The sequence below is a fragment of the Heptranchias perlo genome, chromosome 6, assembly GCF_035084215.1.
Source record: "Heptranchias perlo isolate sHepPer1 chromosome 6, sHepPer1.hap1, whole genome shotgun sequence".
Lineage (NCBI taxonomy): Eukaryota > Metazoa > Chordata > Chondrichthyes > Hexanchiformes > Hexanchidae > Heptranchias > Heptranchias perlo.
The window spans coordinates 52,790,373-52,814,748 of record NC_090330.1 but is presented as its reverse complement, the minus strand read 5'-3'; the positions used below and the strand labels follow the sequence as shown (position 1 = coordinate 52,814,748).

Sequence of the window (24,376 nt, the reverse complement as noted above, 5' to 3'; positions counted from 1 at the left end):
TGCCACACTTTGAAAAGAAACATTGTTATGGGGACCGGAAGCACTTTTTATCTCTCCTCCACACACCCTTCCAGTTACATTAAGTCTCTTTGCTAGTAGAAGATATCTTTAATTTGCTTCTTTCCTTTATCACTAGGAAATTACTAATATAGAGCAAGCTTGTAAGCAGTACTTCCCTCATGGCTACCCACTGTTCTGAATCTTCTTTCAGTAAAGTGAGCTGTCTCTTAATTGGTTAAGAGCTTTCGGAGCTTCACAAGCCTTTTGCTGATTGGCCTGGGCAATCATATCACCAGGGTGACTCCCTTTGATGAGAAAAGCTCCAAACTAGGAGCTCTCTGCCGTGGGTGGGCAAGAATGAAAGTTAGATGGCAATACAATATCTCTTTCCAGATGGGAGTTAATCTCCTAGTTCATCTTCTATTGAAGAGTTCAGAGAAATGTTAAGAAAAAAATCATCTTTTCGGAATTGAGTAGGCACTGCAGTGGACACATCTGATTGGGCTTGCTCATAAATTTGAGTCCTAAGCTTGCCTCAGCCTTCAACTTTAATTAAGGATTGATTTTATTTTTAAGCGTTTACATTTATTTCAATTGCTTGTTACAAGTTTTAAATGATTAGTTATATAAGCTTGATTAAATTTTCAATCTGTTGTGGAACGTGATTGATCTCTGCTAACCACATGATCAATTATATATGGTAAGCATGAATTAATTAGAAAGCAGTTTTGAACACTATAATCATGTGTTCATATCTACATAAAAAATTATAGTTTTTTTTTCTACACTGCCTAACTGTGGGAAGTATTTTATATTGAAAATTCTCCCAGCCTCTGTAGCAATGCTGTTTTCAGCCACATCTGAAAACTGTTGCGATTCAATCTACCTCACCTACCAGCTGTTGTATTTCACCATGCAGAAATGAAAGACTCCTTAACCTAGAATGACTTTTATTGAACCCTAACAAATGGTTATTTGGTATTTTGAATGTTATTCTTATTATCTTTAATTATGTTTTTAGTATGCCTCTAAATCTGGTAAAGAACCAAAAATAATGTTGTTTTAATTATTTTTTTCTAGTTCTTTCATTCCAGACATTGGTAAGACCCAAATTGAAATATGCATGGTCTAATTTAGAAAAGTCTTCGATTTATTTGTTGTTAATTAAATAGATGTTAACTTGTAGCCATTTTGACAAGAAATCTAAATCTAGGCATATATTGCAACAAAGTCTCCTAGTATTTTAATGCTTTCTTTGGAGATGTATTTTGTCAACATTCCATTAAAAAAAATCAAAGAAAGTATAAAAATTCAAGGAGTAATTGATTACAAGGAAAAAAAATTGTAAGAGAAGAACACAACAGAAAAAATGGTAAGCAACAAAAGCTCTAATGGTAAAATAATCCTTTCCAGACTCTCCTCAATGACCCACTTTATATTGGATTGAAACACAAGAGAGTTCGTGGGCAGGAGTATGATGAATTGGTTGATGAGTTCATGCAAGCAGTCGTAGACAGGTAGGATGTTGTAACCCACTATTTCCTTATGGAAAATTAACTGTGACTCATATTATAGTGGCAGCTCCTGTTTAAACAAACTTGCCATTGCACATAATAGTGTCAGACCATTGGGATGTCATGTCAAAATATGTTATTTTATTTAAAGTGTATTGTGTAACATCAAAAAAGCAAATAGGTTCTCGTAATCCAGTATCTGAGAAGATGAATGAACCTGGGTGACTGTTTTATTTATAAAGATCACTTTTACTAGCATGTGATAAAAATTATATAACTTTGGATTAGCAGGGTAAAGTTTGATGAACTAGAGTTTGTTTGCACAGCAAAATGACAGAAATGTCTCTGGAGCAGCTCTTTACTCTGAAAAGAGGCCTATTTAAATATAAATCTGCCCAATAAATTTCATATACCTTAACTTCTGTTAAAATTTATAAAGTTAAGCACTTCATTTACTTGCATACTAACCGGCTGTAGGAATCACAGAAGTAAGTACAGATGAAGGAGGCTGTTCATCCCAGCTGGCTCATCCTTCCATGGAAGCCTATTACTAGTCTAAGAATGTGTAAAAACACAGTAGACATTCAGCATTATTTCTTTACCTGGGATAGTGGAGTCACTGCCTCTCCATTGTGGTTTAGCCCGAGATAATGCTCAGGATTAATGATTTCTAGTATATTTAATATCTTATCTAACTCTGAGGTCCCCTTTCATTTGTCTCAGAGACTGGGTGCTTCATTACTTGTCTCTAACACTGAGGAACAGTCTTGTGGCCCTTTTCTACTCCGCTTCAAGGCTTTGATGTTTCTCTTGTGCCCTTGTCGCATTTTTTTAAAACTCTAAATATTTTTTGGTTTTCAACATTCATTGATCCCAGAGAGTGTTTTTTACATGCCTGATATCTTGGTAAAATTTACAGCATGTCCTGGTAATGTACCAAGAATCCTTGAAATTATTTCAACTACTGGTTCTAGTGTCTTCATGGGATTCTCCTTGTCTTCATTAAGTAGCTGAATAACACTGAGGCCTGCGAGTGAGTGATGGAAGGGCTGTGAGCAATTGGAGTGGAGAACTTGTGGCAGTGGCAGGCCGGAAGCAGGTGAAGTAGGGAGGTGGCGGTATTTGGAGGCCAGCAAGTGGCTGAAGAGGTCTCATCTATCAGTGGGTGAAAAGGAAGTGAGGAATAGTCAGGGGCTAAAGGTACTCCATAAGGGGCAGTGTGACATCAAATTAAATTATATGTATTTTTTAAAGCAAATACCGACCTGGGAGTGAGGAAAACAAATGTGGCTGTCCGAGTTGGTGTTCAGGATCAAGAATGTGTCACCCAGTGACACAGTCTTCAACTACAGCAGTCACACAGCAGAACATTCTATCACAAAGTTTGGAAATCCCATTAGGAAGCAACACAGCCAAGGGACCACATAGGAATTATGAATGAAAGATGACAGAACAGACTGATTTTAATGTTTTTCTCTTGTAACTGTGTACTTAAATTTCCTGGAAAGAAAAATGTTTTATTTTGTTCCTGACCCATGTACCTCCTACAGTTCAAAGGTCTTTCACGTGACCCCCTGTTAGTCCTCCTCCAATGTTGCTGTAAGCCACCTGCTACAAATCCTAGCTGTGAATAAATTTTAGCAAAAGAATGCCCATGCATCTGTGGCTGATCATTTGAGACCATCTCTTCTGCCTCAACCCCCTTGCCTTAGCCCTGAACCCATGTTGTTCTCTAGCTTCTCCCCTCATATCCTCTTCAAGCTCATCTTGACCATGAGGCCCACCTCCTGGTCCCCATTATAGTTGACATTGGAAATGGTTCCCTCTCCTCACCAACTGTACCCCTTCCTTTCAAAATTGCCATAATCACCCCCACCCTCAAAAAAAACGACCATTGACCCCTCTGTCAAGCTACTTCTCTATCTCCAATCTCCCTTTCCTCTCAAGTCCCAAATCCATGCCCATCTTTCCTACAATTCCATTTTGAAACCCTTCAATCAGTTTTCCACCCTTGCCACAACATCGAAACGGCCCTAACCAAAGTTACAAATTACATTCACTGTAACCATGGTGCCTTTTCCCTCCTCGTCTTCTCTGCAGCCTTTGTCGTCAACTACACGATTTTCCTCCAATGCCTCTTCTCCGCTGTCCCAACTCAGTGGGACTGCCCTCACTTGGTTGCACTCTTAGCTATCTGATTGTAGTTCGAGCATCGCCAGGAATGGCTTCTCTTTCCATGTCACCTTCCTCTTCCTCATCTAGATGCTGCTCCTTGGCGACATTATCCAAACACATGGGGGATTATTTTAACCCCCCAGGACAGATGGGGTGGAGATGGGAGGGAGGGTTAAAAAATTTTTAAAAATCAGAAACCCGATCCCAACCTGCCTCCCACACGCCCAGTTCCGGTTTTAACGGAGGCAAGTTTGGAGATGGGCGACTAACCCTCTCCGGAGGCAGGTCCGTCCTTAAAATATTTTAAAGAGGCTGCTTGCCTCAAATTTAGCCTGTGTTTCCCACTTAACTCCCGGGGGCTGAGTTTCTCTAGGCCTCGGGAAACCCGGTAGCTGAAGGGAAGTGAGTGCTTCCCCCCAACCCACCAAGCTTGCCTGCTTCTATCCTCTTGATCGGCCAACCCACACTCCCCCGTCCCATGATCGGATGCCTGATGTCCGACGCCCCCCCCCCCCCACCCCATACCTGATGTCGATCTGCTCCTGACATCAGACCCCAACCCCCCACCGCCCCCCCCCCCCCCACCGATGTTCTCCACGGCCCATGACCACCCCCCCCCTCAGATCCCTGGCTGCAGCCTGCTACCGCAGCCCTTCCTGCCCGACAGCCAGCCAGCCTCTCAACCTGGCTGGCTGCAGGCTGGAAACCGATTTGAGAAAATTTAAAAGATGTCCTGACCTCAAAATTGTCAGGACTTCCGGGAAACCCATACTTCTGGGTTTCCCGTCCACAAATCCTTCCTCCTGCACTCTTCCCACCTTGGAGTTATTATAGGGGCCATGGAGTCAATTTCCACATGTGTACTGACAATACCCAACTATACCTCTCCACTACTTCTCTCGATTCTCCCCTGCCTCTGTGTTGTCAGACTGACATCCAGCCTTGGATGAGCCACATTTTCCTTAAGCTAAATGTTGGAAAGACTGAAGCCAGTGTCTTTGGTCCCCACCACAAACTCTGTACCCTTGCCACCGATTCAATTCCCCCTCGCCGACTACTGTCTCAGGTTGAACCACACTGTTCAGAACCTCGGCATCCTATTCAACCCAGAGCTGAGCTTCCAACCCATTTCCTCTCCATCGCAAAGAACACCTACTTCCACTTCTAATATTTCCCACTTTTGTCCCTAACTCAGCCCATCTGTTGTTGAAACTCTCATCCATGCCATTGTCACCTCCAGACTAGCCTATTCCAATGCTCTGCTGGTGGGCCTCCCTTCCTTCGCCCTCAGTAAACTTCAGCTCATTCAAAATTCTGTTGCCCATATCCTAGCCTGTACCAATCACCCAGTCCTTTCGGTGCCCCAGTGCCTCTTTTAAATTCTCATCATTGTGCTTAAATCTCTTCATGACCTCACCCCTCCCTCTCTCTCTCTCTCTAACCTTTTTCAACACTACAACCGCTCCAAACTCTACCTTCCTCCAACTCTGGCTTGTGCACCCCCCCCCCTCCCCCCACACCTTTTGCATACCGTTGGCCCCATGCTCTAGAATTAACTAGCTATTTCCCTCCACCTCTTCATCTCCCTCACCTCTTTTGGAACTCTCCTTACAACTCACCACTTTGACCAAGTTTTTGGTCACCCCTCCCAATAACCCTTTGGCTCAATGTCCATTTTTTGATTTATGCGACTGTGAAGCGCTTTGGGACATTTTTCTACTTTAAATACGTTATATAAATGCAAGTTGTTGATCTGAGGGACTGAATTGGGCAGATTCCTTTGCAGCCTGAGTCCCTGTGTAAGGATGATTAATTCCATCAAGCTACTGATATGCAGTGGTGGTATACATCTGAATCCTCTGGCTTGATATGGAATATGTTTGGATGGGTGTAATTCTGTGGAAGTTTGGTGTTGATGCATCCAATCCTTGGCATTTATTTTGAACAAGATATTGCAATGCTCATTAGGTTTTAATTTTCTCTGGTAGCACGTTGGGAAAAATGATTGTGTAAAATTCCTTTTCACACTATTTTAACACAGTTATTGACCTGTTTATTTTTAAATAAAGGGGTTAATGATCGTGTTAAAATAATATACAAAGAAATTTAATTGTGAATTTTAAAAGAATACCCCCAGAGTTTCCTACACTCATTAAATTTGCTGGACCTTCTCTGATTAGTCCAGAAATCTTTAAAATTGCAGAAATATTGCAATTGTGTTTATTATCATTATATTTCTGAAATTTCAAATAACATGTTGGCTAGAAGTTAGTGGGCATAGGGGTACCGACACCTAGGCTGAGCCCTGATAGACTGTGAATCAGGTTGCATTGTGTCACCAAAATGCACAAAGTAGCACTTTTACTTTTCTCTGGGAATATTAATCTTAACAGACCGAGCTTTGTTCTTTTGTATTCTCTTGATTCATGAATCATAATATTATCAACTTTGTTCCCTTGAGAGGAATAAAAAAAAGAAAACTGCTTTTTGGCCACTGAAACAAGAGAATGATCTGCTGTTAGAACAAAAAGAAATCTAGAACTGACATGTGTATCTGACTCAAGAGATTGAACATTGGACCTTCCCAGAACTTTAAGCAATATTGAAGTATGATCTGCAAGAGTAATTACATTATCAAGTACCTTATTTGGGATCCTGGCTTATAATCAAAGCAAAGGAGTTAAATGGAGTAACTCCAAAAAAGAACTAGTTGGCCTCAATCTTTGACAGATCAATTCCTTTTGTGTTGTGTAACATAATGAATTTTCAACAGCAACAAAACCCAAATCCCATACTTCATCAAATTGCATAAAGGTGTGGAGCAAAGTGAAGAAAACATGTATTCAGGTTATTGAATAGTTTTATGCCTAATATGAAACCTACTTGGCTCACTCTGTTCAATTCTGTCTAATCAAGCAATACTGAAATATAAAATATTATTCAAAAATAGAAAGAAAAGTAAGTAGATTGCCCTAATGACTGAGGTTTGGAAAATCCATGTTACTCACCCAGGGTTCATGCATTTTAAAATGTTCTTTTAAAGCCATCAAATTATGGCAGCTTCATTTTACGTAAGATGTTGGTTAGAGGCATTTTATTCACATTCCACCTCTGTGTAAAGCACCAAAATTCTGGTGAGAGTACTAGTCAATGAATGTTGTAAAATGTAGGTGACTAATGTGTTCTCAAAAGAAAAATACTTGAAAGGCATATTATGTTGTAAGTAAATCAATAAATCACATGATTAGGGGCCATAATGACATTGATAGTCTCTTTGTTAATTACATGTTTATTATATGTAGAAAGCTCACAACTGCTCACATAACAATAATGCATTCAACATAATTCATCGTGTGTGAAGCACTTGAGATATTTTAGAAAGATGTAATAAGACATTACGAGCTAGAAATTGGGCCATGTAGCGCCTGCTGTTTCGGCGCTACGCAGCCTCTTGAAGTGCCAAGGCGTCTAGGCTGCGCAAGCACATTTCCAGCATGACACGCGGCGGATGCCGTCTTGACATAGGTATTAGCACATGCACAAGTAACAAACGCCAGCAGCATGTAAAGTAAGGAGAAAATGGATACAATCAGTGTGCAACGCTGATTTAGAGTGATAAGTTCCAAAATGGTGTCTAATGCTCAACTCTTAACCACGACCATCTGAACGTGTCGTAGACAGCCTGGAGGATCCCACTGACTAGCGCTATTTAAAGGGACCATGCAGGAATTACAGGTTAGTTGCTGGAGTATTGCTTTTGGCTGCCGATGCATTTGTAACTGTTTTTGGAGGTCTCCTATACTTGAATACTAGGACGCGGGGACATAGCCTAACATTTAGAGCCAGGACGTGCAGGAGTGAAGTTAGGAAAAGGTTCTACACGCAAAGGGTTGTAGAAGTTTGGAACGCTCTTGTACAAATGGCAGTTGAGGCTAGCTCAATTGTGAATTCTAAATCTGAGATTGATAGATTTCTGGGAACCAAGGATATTAATGGATATGGGGCAAAGACGGGTATATGGAGTTAGGTCACAGGTCCACCATGATCTCGTTAAATGTGGAACAGGCTCGAGGGGCTAAATGCCACTTGCTGCCTCCTGTTATGCACCACCTTCTCCTGCAAGCAAGCAGGATATGTATCTGGGTGATGTGCCTGTCATGGTTGAATAGCTGCCAGTGTGTGTGGCCTGTAAGTTGTGGGTGGGCGGCTTGCAACAGTGGTAATGTGTAAAGGTGAGAGGAAGCATCTGATTGACAGAGTTGAGTACTGATGGAAAGAGTTTGTTGGTGTGTGGGTGATGGAGGGTGTAGTTCATGGAGCAGTGGATGCGGCTAGTGGTGCAGGAGGTGCCACTTGACAGTTGACCTCACTCACCTTGACCACCCGTGTCAAAGCATTGAACTTCTTCCTGCACTGCATCCATGTTTGTAGTGCTATGTGCCTGGCATTGACTTTGTCCCCCACTGCCTCCCACTGCCTTTTGGGCATATGCCTGGAGGGCCTCTTGCTTTCCCCCCCACCGCCCTTCGCAGATATAGGATGGCCCTCCTTCTGTCCATTTTTTTTTTATTCGTTCATGGGATGTGGGCGTCGCTGGCAAGGCCAACATTTATTGTCCATCCCTAATTGCCCTTGAGAAGGTGATGGTGAGCCGCCTTCTTGAACCACTGCAGTCCGTGTGGTAAAGGTTCTCCCACAGTGCTGTTAGGAAGGGAGTTATTTGACCCAGTGACGATGAAGGAACGACGATATATTTCCAAGTCGGGATGGTGTGTGACTTGGAGGGGAACGTGCAGGTGGTGTTGTTCCCATGTGCCTGCTGCTCTTGTTCTTCTAGGTGGTAGAGGTCGCAGGTTTGGGAGGTGCTGTCGAAGAAGCCTTGGCGCGTTGCTGCAGTGCATCCTGTGGATGGTGCACACTGCAGCCACAGTGCGCCGGTGGTGAAGGGAGTGAATGTTTAGGGTGGTGGATGGGGTGCCAATCAAGCAGGCTGCTTTGTCCTGGATGGTGTCAAGTTTCTTGAGTGTTGTTGGAGCTGCACTCATCCAGGCAAGTGGAGAGTATTCCATCACACTCCTGACTTGTGCCTTGTAGTTGATGGAAAGGCTTTGGGGAGTCAGGAGGTGAGTCACTCGCCGCAGAATACCCAGCCTCTGACCTGCTCTCGTAGCCACAGTATTTATATGGCTGTTCCAGTTAAGTTTCTGGTCAATGGTGACCCCCAGGATGTTGATGGTGGGGGATTCGGCGATGATAATGCCGTTGAATGTCAAGGGGAGGTGGCTAGACTCTCTCTTGTTGGAGATGGTCATTGCCTGGCACTTGTCTGGCGCGAATGTTACTTGCCACTTATCAGCCCAAGCTTGGATCTTGTCCAGGTATTGCAGCATGTGGGCTCGGACTGCTTCATTATTTGAGGGGTTGCAAATGGAACTGAACACTGTGCAATCGTGAGCGAACATCCCCATTTCTGACCTTATGATAGAGGAAAGGTCATTGATGAAGCAGCTGAAGATGGTTGGGCCTAGAACACTGTCCTGCAGTAATGTCCCGGGGCTGAGATGATTGACCTTCACCAACCACTACCATCTTCCTTTGTGCTAGGTACGACTCCAGCCACTGGAGAGTTTTCCTCCTGATTCCCACTGACTTCAATTTTACTAGGGTTCCTTGGTGCCACACTCGGTCAAATGCTGCCTTGATGTCAAGGGCAGTCACTCTCACCACACCTCTGGAATTCAGCTCTTTTGTCCATGTTTGGACCAAGGCTGTAATGAGGTCTGGAGTCGAGTGGTCCAGGCAGAACCCAAACTGAGCATCGGTGAGCAGGTTATTGGTGAGTAAGTGCTGCTTGATAGCACTGTCGACGACACCTTCCATCACTTTGCTGATGATTGAGAGTAGACTGATGGGGCGGTAATTGGCCGGATTGGATTTGTCCTACTTTTTATGGACAGGACATACCTGGGCAATTTTCCACATTGTCGGGTAGATGCCAGTGTTGTAGCTGTACTGGAACATCTTGGCTAGAGGTGCAGCTAGTTCTGGAGCACAAGTCTTCAGCATTACAGCCAGGATGTTGTCGGGGTCCATAGTCTTTGCTGTATCCAATGCACTCAGCCGTTTCTTGATATCACGTGGAGTGAATCGAATTGGCTGAAGACTGGCTTCTGTGATGGTGGGGATATCGGGAGGAGGCCGAGATGGATCATCCACTTGGCACTTCTGGCTGAAGATGGTTGCAAACGCTTCAGCCTTGTCTTTTGCACTCACGTGCTGGACTTCGCCATCATTGAGGATGGGGATGTTTACAGAGCCTCCTCCTCACGTTAGTTTATTAATTGTCCACCACCATTCGTGACTGGATGTGGCACGACTGCAGAGCTTTGATCTGATCTGTTGGTTGTGGAATCGCTTAGCTCTGTCAATAGCATGTTGCTTCCGCTGTTTAGCATGCATGTAGTCCTGAGTTGTAGCTTCACCAGGTTGGCACCTCATTTTTAGGTACGCTTGGTGCTGCTCCTGGCATGCTCTTATACACTCCTCATTGAACCAGGGTTGATCCCCTGGCTTGTTGGTAATGGTAGAGTGAGGAATATGCCGGGCCATAAGGTTACAGATTGTGCTCTTGCACCAAGGCCTCTTGTGCATCAGCAAAGTACCTTGGTGCATGCCGGGATGGTACCAACTCAGATTGGCAAATTGGTGAGGTCTGACATGCAGATTGGAGGATGTGGGATTTCGGTAATGCGCGACCTTTATTCATTGTTTTATCATAACTCATCAGTTTGCAAACATACGGACGGGACCTGTATCTGTGTTTTACGTGTGCAATGTCTGATCTCTGTACAGACAGCAGACTGTTATTTTTAGCAAATAACAGGTACCGGCTACCTTTAAGAGATTTCTTAACGGACAGCCTGCATTTAAGAGATATGGAAAGTGCACATTTCCTTGAATCCTCGTGTCAGGCCTAGTTTTTAATGCTGCTTGAAGGTAAGTCCTCAGTCCTGCCTGTGCAGGAAGCACCGGGCACGGGTTAATCACAGATCGCAATATCTGTGCCTGGTTTTGGGGGTTAACCAATTTAACCCCCTATGTAAATTTTCTGCCTGTCTGCTTGTCTGCCTTCCTGCCATGAGGTACTGTGGATCTGCTCCATTGTCTGAGACGATGACCTACAGATGAAATGTTAAAACTGAGGCCCTGTCCGCCGGTTCAGATAGACATTGAAGATTTTCTGGCACTGTTTGAGGGGAAACAATAGTTTTCCTGGTGTCCTGGCCAACATTCTACCGTCAACCAACACAATCAAAAACGATTAACTAGTCATTCATTTCACTGCTGTTTTTGAGGCCTTACTGAGTGCAAAATGCCAGCTGTGTTCTTCTACATAGCAGCAGTGACTACATTTCAAAGTAATTGATTTTTATGAATTTCTTTGTGATGTTTCTGAGAGATGTGATAAGATACTTTATAAATGGAAGTTTTTTTTCCATCAGTTTTCTACCCATCTTTACCATTTACCATGGATCAAATATGATTTCAAAGTTAAAGAGTAACCAGAAAGAGCTTTCTATCCTTCTAGAAAAGAGCTCTGATGTGAATGCATCAACAAAGCTGTGGACTTGGTTGTCTCAGTACTAAAGAATAATGCTTCCTATTTGTCCACCCACTCCAATTCTGTCCAATCAATGCCTCCCTTCATTCTAACTGTTGTTATGACTCCCCCAACAATTGCCATCCCATTTCCAACTCTCTTTCCTCGCTAAGGTGCCTGATAAGGTCGTCGCCTCCCAGCCACGTGCCCATCTTTCCCGTAATGCCCTGTTTGAAACCCTACAGTTCGGCTTCTACCCTGCTCACAGCACCAAAGTTGCCCTATCCAAAGTCATGTACGACAGGTCCTCCCAGTTGACCACTGAATTCCACAGGAAGGAAAGCTGGAGTAAGTAGCAAGTCTTATAACTCCCACAAAAATTAATACCAAGACAATGAGTGTGGTAAAATCTACTAAACAATCCATTTTTTAATCTTTTGTCACATACTAAAAATCTAAACTAACATTTTAAATATACAAAATAGTGCCAAATTTTATTTTGTACACATTTGTATAGAAGAAACTTATTTGAACAAATCTAAAAATATTTTTGACTGTTCTTGCTACATTTTTTTAACAAGGTCCTAATATAAAATAAAAAGATATAGGTGATAGTTTTAAAAAATCTTACAAATATGCTGTGATTGTTTCTACATTGTAAATTTTCAGCATTTTATAATGTAAATGGTATAGAGTAGGGCAGTGGGAGATGAATGGTTATAAGATTGAAGTTCTGCACCTAAACCAAATGTTAGTATTAAATATGGACAAATCAGAAAATCTGTATTGATTTCCTTCCTTCTGTAGGCTGGTTTTCTTCCCTCCTCTCCTGATGGCATTGATATATTGGCCAAGTAACCATGCTTTATGTATAAATCTAGAGAGTGCGTGTCCACAAATTACAAGGGGCATTGCAGCTGAGTGTGATCCTGTCCTTATCCATATCCAGTAACTGGATAGCAATCAGGAGTAGGAACTCAAAATCATTTTGTTCCCTCACCAGCCTAACATGGCAACTCTGAGGAGAATTGTAGGGCCCCAATTGCATCCTGGCTAATATGAATTAACTCAACACAATCTAGGGCAGCATGGTCTGAATGAGTCAGCTATCCAATGCCTTAACCAGCCGAACCACTGAAGGAGCTCAGAAAAGATAACTTTTGAGGAACTGTGTAGGACAGTGGGCCAGGGAATGCTGTTTTTATTTCTGGGACCTAGGTTTGAATCCACTCATGACTGTGTTATTATGAACAGTTTTATTCTCTGGCAGGTACAAGGATCTTAAGTAAAATAAGCTTCTATTGGCTATGGATCAGCAGTACAGAACTGCCTATTTTTGGTACCAATTTGTACTCAGACAGGCCAAGAGAACTTTACTGTTCTCTTGGCCTGTCTGAGTACAAATTGGTACCAAAAATAGGCAGTTCTGTACTGCTGATCCATAGCCAATGGGGTGGTGGAAAGGTTTGCCATTTCCTCGACAGTGACATCCTCATCATAAAGAGCACAAAATTATTATTTTCTTCAATGTTCCAATCTTTCATTAGCCTTTGTTGTATCGCAATGCAACTCAGTGCCTGCCATCTTCACCTCAAACTCCGTAGGCTCCTCTCCTCTGAATTCACCACCTTCCTGTTCACTTTCAATTTCACTCTTCACATAAACCCCTCATGACCCATAACTTTAGCATGCCTCTCGACCTCACCATATCTCGTGGCCTCTTTTCACCCATGATCTCAATCTCTGACGTTGCTATCTGACGACGTCATCATCTCTCTTACCACCCACCCACATTCCCTCACTATCTGACTGTGGAGAGAAAACACTCCCCCAGGACCCTTACAACCTGGTGCTCAAATTCCCAAACGCACCCACTTTGGTCTGCCACTTGCTACAGCCCTCTGCCACTGTCAATTTGCTTAACCGAGCTCTCACTTCTATCCCTGATGATCTTGTTCCCAGCAAATCTATCACTGTCTCTCAGTCCTGGCCTTCGCTCGGGACACTCCCTCCATCTTCACTCCCTCAAGTCTAATGGGTGTAAATTTGAGTGTACCTGATGTACAACTGGCCTAGACATCCATCGCTCGGTGTGGTTTAACATGTAAAGTGCCATGATGCTGCACAATCCTCAGCCAAAATCACCCACTGTTCCAGGAGCATCCTAGAGAGAAAGGATATTGCCAGGCTCTTTTTTTTTTCTATAACCATCTACTTCTTCAAACCCCTTGAACCCTCCACCACCACAAACACCAAGTGTGAGGAGCTCGTGAATTTCTTTGTCACAAAGAAATTCAAATGGGAAGCTAGATAAACACACGAGGGAGAAAGGAATAGAAGGCTATGCTGATAGGGTTAGATTAAGAGGGGTGGGAGGATGCTTGTGTGGAGCATAAACATCGGCACAGACCAGTTGCGTCAAATGGCCTGTTTCTGTGCTGTACATTGTATGTAGTTCTCTGGTGCCTTATCCCTCTTTGACCCTTCTTCCACAGCTTTCGACATTGTTGACCTCCTCCAGCATCTGTTGTCTGTTGTGTACTCCGTGGTGCTGCTGTTGCATGGTTCCAGTATTACCTACACAAAAGTAGGCAAAGCATCTCCAACAATGGCTTCCTGCAACATCATCTCTGGCATGTCCCAAGGGTTCCTTCTTTGGCCCCTCCTCTTTATCATCTACCTGCTGTCCATCAGCAACATCATCTGCAGACACCCAGCTCTGTCTTTCCACCATCTCTCTCAAACCTTCGACTGCCTCTGCACTTGTCAGACTGCTTATGCAACATCCAGGAACTTCCTGCAGTTTAACACTGGGAAGTCCTTATCACAAACTCTGCTCATAACTTTTAGGTGATGACTGCTGTTGGTTAAAATACATATCTGATTCATGCCTTCATTTTGCATGGTATGACTTCTATCATCTAATTTTCCTATTGTGGTACCAAGCTAGCAAGTAATTCACATTGTGCCCTTTTGTAGGACTATTTTCCAAACTAGATATTAGAATCCGAGAACTAGACAATGAACTCGTCGCAAAAGAATTAGACAATCTCTAGCAGCCCTTTGTAAATGGCATATAGTATATTTCTTGGATGTCTAAAACAACACTATGCAGTTGATTAAAAAGTTAAAGGCTACAAGTGAAGTCTCTAATAAGATGGATGTTGCAATTGTAAAGCAAAACAAAATTCAACATTGCCAATTTCAGCATTATTTTTAGCAGCTATTGGGACAATGATTCATGGTCTGTAATACTGTTGGAGAAAGATGATAACTGAAGAAAGGGCAAAATGAATTCTCACTTTCTAACCAGAATGTCCTAGGATCATAGAATGCTTACAACAAAGAAGAGGGCCATTCGGGCCATCGAGCCCATGCCGGCTCTTTGTAAGAGCAATTCAGTTAGTCCCATTCCTTCGCTCTTTCCCCGTAGCCCTGCAAATTTTTTCCCTTCAAGTATTTCTCCAATTCCTTTTTGAAAGCCAGGATTGAATCTGCTTCCACCACCCTTTCAGGCAGCGCATTCCAGATCATAACTACTCGCTGCATAAAAAAGTTTTTCCTCATGTTCCCTTTGGTTCTTTTGCCAATCACCTTAAATCTATGTCCTCTGGTTCTCAACCCTTCCGCCAATGGGAACAGTTTCTCTTTATTTACTTTATCTAAACCCCTCATGATTTTGAACACTTCTATCAAATCTCCTCTCAACCTTCTCTGCTCTAAGGAGAACAACCCCAGCTTCTCCAGTCTCTCCACATGACTGAAGTCCCTCGCCCTGGAACCATTCTAGTAAATCTTTTCTACACCCTCTCTAAAGCCTTGACATCCTTCCTAAAGTGCGGTACCCAGAATAGGACACGATACTCCAGCTGGGGCCTAACCAGTGTTTTATAAAAGTTCAACATAACTTCTTTGCTTTTGTACTCTCTGCCTCTATTTCGAAAGCCCAGGATCCTGTATGCTTTTTTAACCAGTTTCTCAACCTGTCCTGCCACCTTCAAAGATTGATACTCATATACCCGCAGGTCTCTCTGGGCCGGGCCTGCAGCCCCTTTAGAATTGTACCATTTAGTTTGTATTGCCTCTCCTCATTCTTCCTGCCAAAATGTATCACTTTGCACTTCTCTGCGTTAAATTTCATCTGCCATGCGTCTGCCCATTTCACCAGCCTGTCTATGTCCTCTTGAAGTCTATCACTATCCTCCTCACTGTTTACTACACTTCCAAGTTTTTTGTCATCTGCAAATTTTGAAATTGTGCCCTGTACACCCAAGTCCAAGTCATTAATATATATCAAAAAATACATACATTTTCACTTCTGGTTCTGTTTAAGCAAATGGCCTTTTCTGAATCCTAGGATTTTTTTTTTGGAATGACATATCACATGAACCATGTGGTTAACACAGGGAATCCACAACTTGTCAGGTATGAATTGGAGGACTCAATACAGCAATTACATAATTACACGATTGACATAAGTATAGTAAATCAGTAGTTCTGTGTGTTTAAATCTTTTTTCTTTCTGTAGCAAATAGGATGGGCATTAAAACAGAAAGCTCATCTTCTGTTTAATCACGAAACCATTGTTTTCATTAAATCTACTACATAACCCCTCCCAGTCTGAGATTTATAGTTTCCTGTGCATTTTGATCAACAGCACGTATCGTAATAGGAGGCCATTCCGCCCATTGTGCTTGTCCCAGCTCTTTGAAAGAGCTATCCAATTCGGCCCATTTCCATGCTCTTTCCCCATAGCCATGTAAATGTTTTCCCTTCAAATATTTATGCTATTCCCTTTTGGAAGTTATTATTGAATCTGCTTCCACCACCTTTTCAGGCGATGCATTCCAGATCATTACAACACATAAAAAAATGTTTCCTCATGTCGCTTTTGGCACTTTTGCCGATCTCCTTAAATTTGTGTCCTCTGATTACCGACCCTTCTGCCAACTGGAAACAGTTTCTCCTTATTTACTGTATCAAAACCATTCATGATTTTGAACGTTCTATCAAATCTCCCCTTAACCTTCTCCGTTCTGAGGAGGACAACCCCAGCTTCTCCAATCTCCACATAACTGAAGTCCCACGTCTCTGGTATCATTCTAGTAAATCTCTTCTGCACCCTCTCTAAGGCCTTCACATCATTCCTAAAGTGTGGTGCCCAGAATTGAACACAATACTCCAGCTGAGGCCTAACCAGTGTTTTATAAATGATGTGGAGATGCCAGTGATGGACTGGGGTTGACAATTGTAAACAATTTTACAACACCAAGTTATAGTCCAACAAATTTATTTCAAATTCCACAAGCTTTCGGAGGCTTCCTCCTTCGTCAGGTGAACGGTGTGGAAATGAAATTTTCGAATCCTTTGCATTTTAAAATCACAGAACAATGCCTGGTGATTACTGCCCGTTGCCAAGGCAATCACAGTGAGCAGACAGAAAGGTGTCACCTAAAAAGGCCACTGAATATACAAACCCCCCAAAAGAAAGGAGAGAGAGAGAGAGAGAGAGAGAAGGAAGACAGTCAATGACCCGTTATATTAAAAACAGATAACATTTGTTCGCTGGTGGGGTTACGTGTAGTGTGACATGAACCCAAGATCCCGGTTGAGGCCGTCCTCATGGGTGCGGAACTTGGCTATCAATTTCTGCTCGACGATTTTGCGTTGTCGTGTGTCTCGAAGGCCGCCTTGGAGTATGCTTACCCGAAGGTCGGTGGCTGAATGTCCATGACTGCTGAAGTGTTCCCCGACAGGGAGAGAACCCTCCTGTTTGGCGATTGTTGCGCGGTGTCCGTTCATCCGTTGTCGCAGCGTCTGCATGGTCTCGCCAATGTACCATGCTCTGGGGCATCCTTTCCTGCAACGTATGAGGTAGACAACGTTGGCCGAGTCACAGGAGTATGAACCGTGCACCTGGTGGGTGGTGTCCTCTCGTGTGATGGTGGTATCTGTGTCGATGATCTGGCATGTCTTGCAGAGGTTACCGTGGCAGGGTTGTGTGGTGTCGTGGACGCTGTTCTCCTGAAGGCTGGGTAATTTGCTGCGAACTATGGTTTGTTTGAGGTTGGGTGGCTGTTTAAAAGCGAGTAGTGGAGGTGTGGGGATGGCCATAGCGAGGTGTTCGTCATCGTTGATGACATGTTGAAGGCTGCGGAGAACATGGCGTAGTTTCTCCGCTCCGGGGAAGTACTGGACGACAAAGTGTTTTATAAAGGTTTAGCATAACTTCCTTGTTTTTGTACTCTTTGCCTCTATTAATAATGCCCAGGATCACATATGCTTTTTAACAGCCTTCTCAACTTGTCCTGCCACCTTCAAAGATTTGTGTATGTGCACCCCAGGTCTCTCTGATCCTGCACCCCCTTTAAAATTGTACCATTTAGTTTAAATTGCCTCTCCTCATTCTTCCTACCAAAATGTATCACTTCACACTTCTCTGTATTAAATTTCATCTGCCATGTATCTGCCCATTCCACTAGCCTGTCTATGTCCTGCTGAAGTTCGTTACTATCCTCGACATTGTTTACTACATTTCTGAGTTTCGTGTCATCTGCAAACTTTGAAATTATGCCCTCTATACCCAAGTCTAGGTCATTAATATATATCAAAAAGAGCAATGGTTCTAATGCTGACCCCTGGGGAATACCACTGTATACTTCCCTCCAGTCTGAAAAACAACCACTACTCTCTGCTTTCTGTCTCTTAGCCAATTTTGTACATACGTACATACGAATTAAGAGCAGCAGTAGGCCATTCGGCCCCTCGAGCCTGCTCTACCATTTGATACAATCATGGCTGATCTGATTGCAACCTCAACCCTACTTTCCCGTCTACCTACTATAACCTTTGACTCCCTTGTTAATCAGGAATCTATCTAACTCAGCCTTAAAAATATTCAGTGACCCTGCCTCCACCGCTCTCTGGGGAAAGGAGTTCCACAGACTCACAATCCTCTGAGAGAAAAAATTTCTCCTCTTCTCCTTCTTAAATGGGAGACTCCTTATTTTTAAACTGTGTCCCCTAGTTCTAGTCTCTCCCACAAGAGGAAATATTCTCTCAGCATCTACCTCTTCAAGTCCACTCAGGATCTTATATGTTTCAATAAGATCACCTCTCATTCTTCTAAACTCCAGTGTATACAGGCCCAACTTGTCCGACCTCTCCTCATAAGATAACCCCCTCATCCCAGGAATCAGTTGAGTGAACCTTCTCTGAACCGCCTCCAAAGCAATTATGTCCTTTATTAAATAAGGAGACCAAAACTGCACACAGTATTCTAGATGTGGTCTCACCAATGTCCTGTTCAACTGTAGCAAAACATCTCTACTTTTATATTCCATTCCCCTTGCAATAAATGACAACATTCCATTTGCCTTCCTAATCACTTGCTGTACCTGCATACTAACTTTTTGTGATTCATGTACTAGGACACCCAGATCCCTCTGTACCTCAGAATTCTGCAATCTCTCTCCATTTAAATAATATACTGCTTTTCTGTTCCTCCTGCCAAAGTGAACAAGTTCACATTTTCAATGCTGCCACTGTCCCTTTAATCCCATGGGCTTTAATTTTGCTAACAAGTATAATATCGTACTTCATCAAATGCCTTTTCGAAGTCCATATACACAACATCAACCGCACTACCCTCATCCAACCTCTCCATTACTTCATCAGAGAACTCAATCAAGTTAGTCAAGCACGATTTACCCTTAACAAATTCATGCTGACTTTCATTTATTATTAGCCCATACTTTTCCAAGTGCAGGTTAATTTTGTCCCTATCATTGTCTCTAAAAGTTTCCCCACCACCGACATCAGGCTGACCTGGCCTGTAATTGCCGGGTTTATCCCTCTCCCCTTTTTTGAACAGGGGTGTGACAGGTAGCTGTCTGATGGCAGAATTCTGTTAATTATCTCCTTATCTCTCTAAAGCAGTTGATGACTGAATCAGTTAAGAAGAAAACATCCACTTGAGAATAAATTATTACAATGAACAGGGAATAAGGAAAGCGAGTTAGCGGTGCTAGGAGTTGGAACTAGCTGTAGATGATTATATTAATAATACAATTGTCACATTGGGTTTTTCAGCCAAATATAATTAGTTTTTTTAGGAATAATTTCACTGGCCAAAATATTTCCAGTATGAAAATCCATAATGAATCAAACATGTAAAATAAGTTACCAGCAGCACATAGTGTTCCAGGACTGAATTTAAAAGACAAGCTCAATGTTCACCAAAGATTGTACGGCACAGAAACAGGCCATTCAGCCCAACAGGTCCATGTTGGTGTTTATGCTCCACACGAGCCTCCTCCCACCCTTCTTCATCTAAGTCCATCAGCATATCCTTCTATTCATTTCTCCCTTATGTGTTTATCTAGCTTCCCCTTAAATGCATCCAAGCTAGTCGCCTCAACTAGTCCTGTGTGGTGGCGAATTTCACATTCTAACCACATTATAAATGCTGGCTCCAAGAGATACTTTCAGAAAGTATTTGCATTTGTGGTTGTGTGTGCTCTGAGAGACTAGCTTTTCCGGGATGGCCTTCTCAAAGGGAGTCAAGGGCCTATAATATCTGGGCCCTCCAGTTGGAAATTTAAGGGTACCTAGAATGACAGGTATGTGCCCATCCTGTGCATCAGTAACTGAACAAGGAGAATGTGTTGGAAGGATTTGCAGTGTGTAGCTACTATTAAGATTTCAGTGTGACAACAGTTCAAGTTGCAAGTTGCAGCCTGTATGTGTGCCTTGCTGCAAAATGGCCATGTATGCTAACCATTCAAAGGGCAATAATGTTGTACAAAAGCTTTGGCAGGGTGCGCAGTACAAGAGTAACAGATGCATGCATCAAGGGCTCAAAGGTACCGTCTGTTATCTTAGATTAGCTCCCTTAGCACACGCCATAGATGGAACTTATGACCTTCCCATTTTTATAGGTTTCTCTTTGAAACGTATAAAATTCTGACAGGGTTGGACAGACTGGATGCAGGGAGGATGTTTCCCCTGGCTGGAGAGTCTAGAATGAGGGGTCACAGTCTCAGAATACGGGGTAGGACATTTAGGACTGAGATGAGGAGAAATTTCTTCACTCAGAGGGTGGTGAACCTGTGGAATTCTCTACCACAAAAGGCTGTGGAGGCCAAGTCACTGTATATATTTAAGAAGGAGATTGATAGATTTCTAGACACAAAAGATATCATGGGGTATGGGAAGAGAGCGGGAATATGATATTGAGCTAGGAGATCAGCTACGATCACATTGAATGGCGGAGCAGGCTCGAAGGGCCGAATGGCCTACTCCTGCTCCTATTTTCTATCTTTCTATATTGTACGTGGCTCACCATACAAGGCAAAGCATTTACTCTCCAAGCCATAACAAACCCTGGAACACATTTTAACACAGAACTATACATTCAGCACTCAAACAGCTAACTTCACCTGCAACCCAATTTAAGTAATAAATACTCCCCAAATGTGTCTGGAATAACAATGTTAATTACTCCTGATTAAAAGGTGAACAGTCCAAAAGCGTGCTGCATGGAAATGCCCTCCAAATATGGAGTATAGTACCACGCAGCCATAGAATCATAGGAGAATCTTGGGTGAAATGGTGATCTGTTTCATTTGTATAAACATTTTAAAAAATCAGTAGTGAGGTACTCTCTATTAAGTCCTGTGCTATTTGTATCATCTTTATGTTCAAAATGGGCAACAATAATAAAACCTTGCATCTTTTCCATCCTTAGTATCTGATTGCAGGTAAATGTGATGAAGTCTTACCAATTGGTTTGTTTAGTTATTGCTGTTGTATTTTTAACTGATTATCCCTTCATTTCATTGGATTTCAGATTTGGAATGAACTGTCTCATTCAGTTTGAAGATTTTGCAAACTCCAATGCTTTTCGCCTCCTCAACAAATATCGCAACAAGTACTGCACTTTTAATGATGACATCCAAGGTAGATACAGAAAGTACTGGGTGGCAAATTTAAAATGTGCCATTTTATAAATTGCCAGTTAAATAAGTCAACCTGTGATGAATAGTTAACACTTGATATCTAATTGGCTGATATGCATTTTGTAGGCAGTGCTGTTTATATATACACACACACACATTATTATCAGGGAGGTAGTAAACATTCCCATCTTGGAGAAGGAAAATAATAATGAAACTAAATATCTGATTTAAGGTGGCAGATTTGTTTTTTAATAATTCATTATGGCATGATAAAGCTGACAATCTCCAGACATGTCTGCACACAGACTGAGTCGATCAATTTTTTAACTGATTTCAGCTGAGGAAAGAGAGCTGTTGATCCTTTCTCAGTGGTAGTTGTTGAAGGTCACACATATGAGCTATGCTCAGCTGGTTTCAGAAAATTGTCCTGAATTTGACATCTAATTTGTTGGTCTTGTATAATGAGGGAGCCCAAAAATAAGATGAATGATGGTAGATAGCTTGATGATTAAAAGGAAGAAAATCGGTTTCATGGTTGTATTATAATTCAACAGTTCAGAATTGTTGGTAATCCACGTGTAGCTATCTTGGGTCTTATTGAACCTAAAATAAAATGAAAATCCGATTCTACTGTAACATTCTTAAATAGCCAAAATTGGGGTGTGCGATGTGAATCAGAAACAGTTGCTGAGCTGTCTCTTAGGACTTGTGCTGGTTGCAGATGGGTTTTTTTGAATGTCTACTTCAGTCGTCCATATCAATCAGTTTAACATTTTTAAGGGATTGAGTTCCAGGACTGCTCGTCATTTCTGAAATATTTTCTTACCGCCCTCAAGAATTAAAAAAAATGGAAAACTCTGATTAATAAATGTGGTCATCCTGTCAACATATCACATCTAAATTCAGCCAAGTCTGAGTCAGAAACAGATGTATTATAAATTGTGAATCCACACCAAATAAAATCTGTCATATTGTTTCATTTAATGCGAACAAAGAATTTTATATTGGCAAGTAAAAACTTCAGACAAATTGGTTTTATGAGTGATTAATTCCTTTTTATTGTTCCCCTCTATAAAGCATCTTGAGATGTTTTTCTACATTAAAGTCCGTAAACAAAAAGTGCAAGTCACTGTTGAGGAGCAAACCTTAGAAATAATTAACACAAAAGATCCACTATTGAGAAGCAGGATTGTTTTTGTATTAGTTAATGGAAACATAAAATCATAGCATTTTACAGCACGCAAGAGGCCATTTGGCCTGTTAAACCTGTGCCCATGTTCTGAAAAAGTTATCTACTTAGTCCCATTCTCCTGCCCTTTCCCCATACACTTCTCATATTTTTCAAATATTTATCCACTTCCTTTTTAAAATCTACTATGGATTTTGCATCTACCGCTGTTTGTTGTTGGGCACTCCATGTCTAATAACACTGCATAAGAAAATGTCTCTTTTTGTGATGGTCTTAAGTATACACCCTTTAGTTGCTGGTTTACACAGGTTGAAACAGTTTATCTCGATTTACTTTGCCCTGATTTACCTTATCAAAACTTCTCATAATTTTGAATACCCATGTCTGAACTGAACCTCTCTTAACCTTCTTTGTTCTAATGAAAAGATAAAAAGAGCCCCAGTTTCTCCTCATATCTAAAACCTGTCATCCCCATTATCATCCTGGTGACTTTCTTCTGCAATGTTTCTATTGCCTTGACGCTCTTCCTAAAGTAAGACACCCAAAACTGGAAGCGCAATATTCTAACTGCAACATGACCAGTAATTTTGTATAGGTTTAGCATTGCCTTTTTATCACCGTACTATATACTCCTATTTTTTTTACACAGCTTTATAAACTCCTCTCCTCACTTTTTTTTAAGAGGTTTGTATATCTGAACCCATAAACCTCTCTGCTGGTAAGAGTATGAGAGACAGCTGTGTGCTTCATCTGTGTCCAAGTATGATGAAATCCACTAAAACCTCTCTGAACCAGCTGCTAGGAATGCAAGCACAGCCCAGTGATGATACTACGGTGAAGTAGTTGGTTAAAGACCAGTGTTGGTAGAGGCCTTGTAGCAAGTCACCTGCCCAACTTTAGGCTGGAGAAGATGGTATACTATTATCTGAACAGGAAAAGGCAAAATATACCAAATAGTAATGTGCCTAAAAATGAATCTTTCTGGAATTGTGGATGAATGAACAAAAAAAAGACAGTTCCGCATTTCCGTAGAATTTATCACATCTCTCAGAAATGTCTCAAATCACTTCACATAAAACAAATTACTTTGAAGTGCAATGGATGTTAGTCTAGGCAAGTGCAATAGCCAATTTACACACACCCAACAGGTGTTTCTCATCCCAAAGTTGCTTATAGTCCTCTTCACAGTTAACCACACTTCACCTGCTAATTTTTATATTGTGCCCCCTATAACTAGCCCAGAAATCTACTAATACCTCCCTGAACCAGCTGCTAGGAATGCAAGCACAGGCCAGTGATGAATTTTCCTCTATATCAGTCGAGTTATAGTTTAGTGTTCCCCACACATTGCTTTGCCAACTATTTCAATTAATGTTAATTTGTTTACAATTAGAATTCCAGAATGTCCTTGTATTGTTACAAGATCCTTGCCAAATTTCTTTTTTGATGTTTTTTTGGGGGCATTTTTCTTGCTTTTTTTATATATCCTCCTTCATTCATCTGGTCTGACACCTTTAGTGTCTGGAAGGTGCGTACACAGCCTGCTCTGCTCTGCTCCCTAGCTGTCCCTAATACTCCAGGCACCATCTAGGCCTGAATATTCCCTCCCTATTGCTGGGAGACACTGGTCAGACTCTTTTCAGGGTACTGGCCAGAGTGGGCCTCCATTATGTGTCCAGCTGTATCCCACAACACTGAAAATGTGAAACTTTGATGAATAAGTGACCTATTACAACTGTTGACCTGTGCACACACAGTGAATGAATCTTGAATGCAAAAATAAATTTCTGTGGGGCACTTGCCCTTTAGAACTGTGTTCCCACACAATTTCTTTTTCAAATGGAGCTCAAGCTCCCTCCCCCAGTAACCTTTTATTATAGCCTGAATTGATAGTCTTTCCATCTTGACAATACAAAGTTTGTTGGTTGCAAACAAGTTA

The 24,376-nt window shown here is 42.0% G+C and overlaps 1 protein-coding gene across 1 annotated transcript in view; it reads left to right on the top strand.

The window, feature by feature from the left end:
• Positions 1–24,376, top strand: part of LOC137322995 (NADP-dependent malic enzyme-like) — a 191,425-nt gene that overhangs the window by 132,533 nt on the left and 34,516 nt on the right. Inside the window, exons 7-8 of the mRNA XM_067986317.1 lie at positions 1,414–1,517; positions 21,140–21,249. Coding sequence (XP_067842418.1) covers positions 1,414–1,517; positions 21,140–21,249 — 214 coding nt within the window. The remainder of the gene's footprint in view (positions 1–1,413; positions 1,518–21,139; positions 21,250–24,376) is intronic.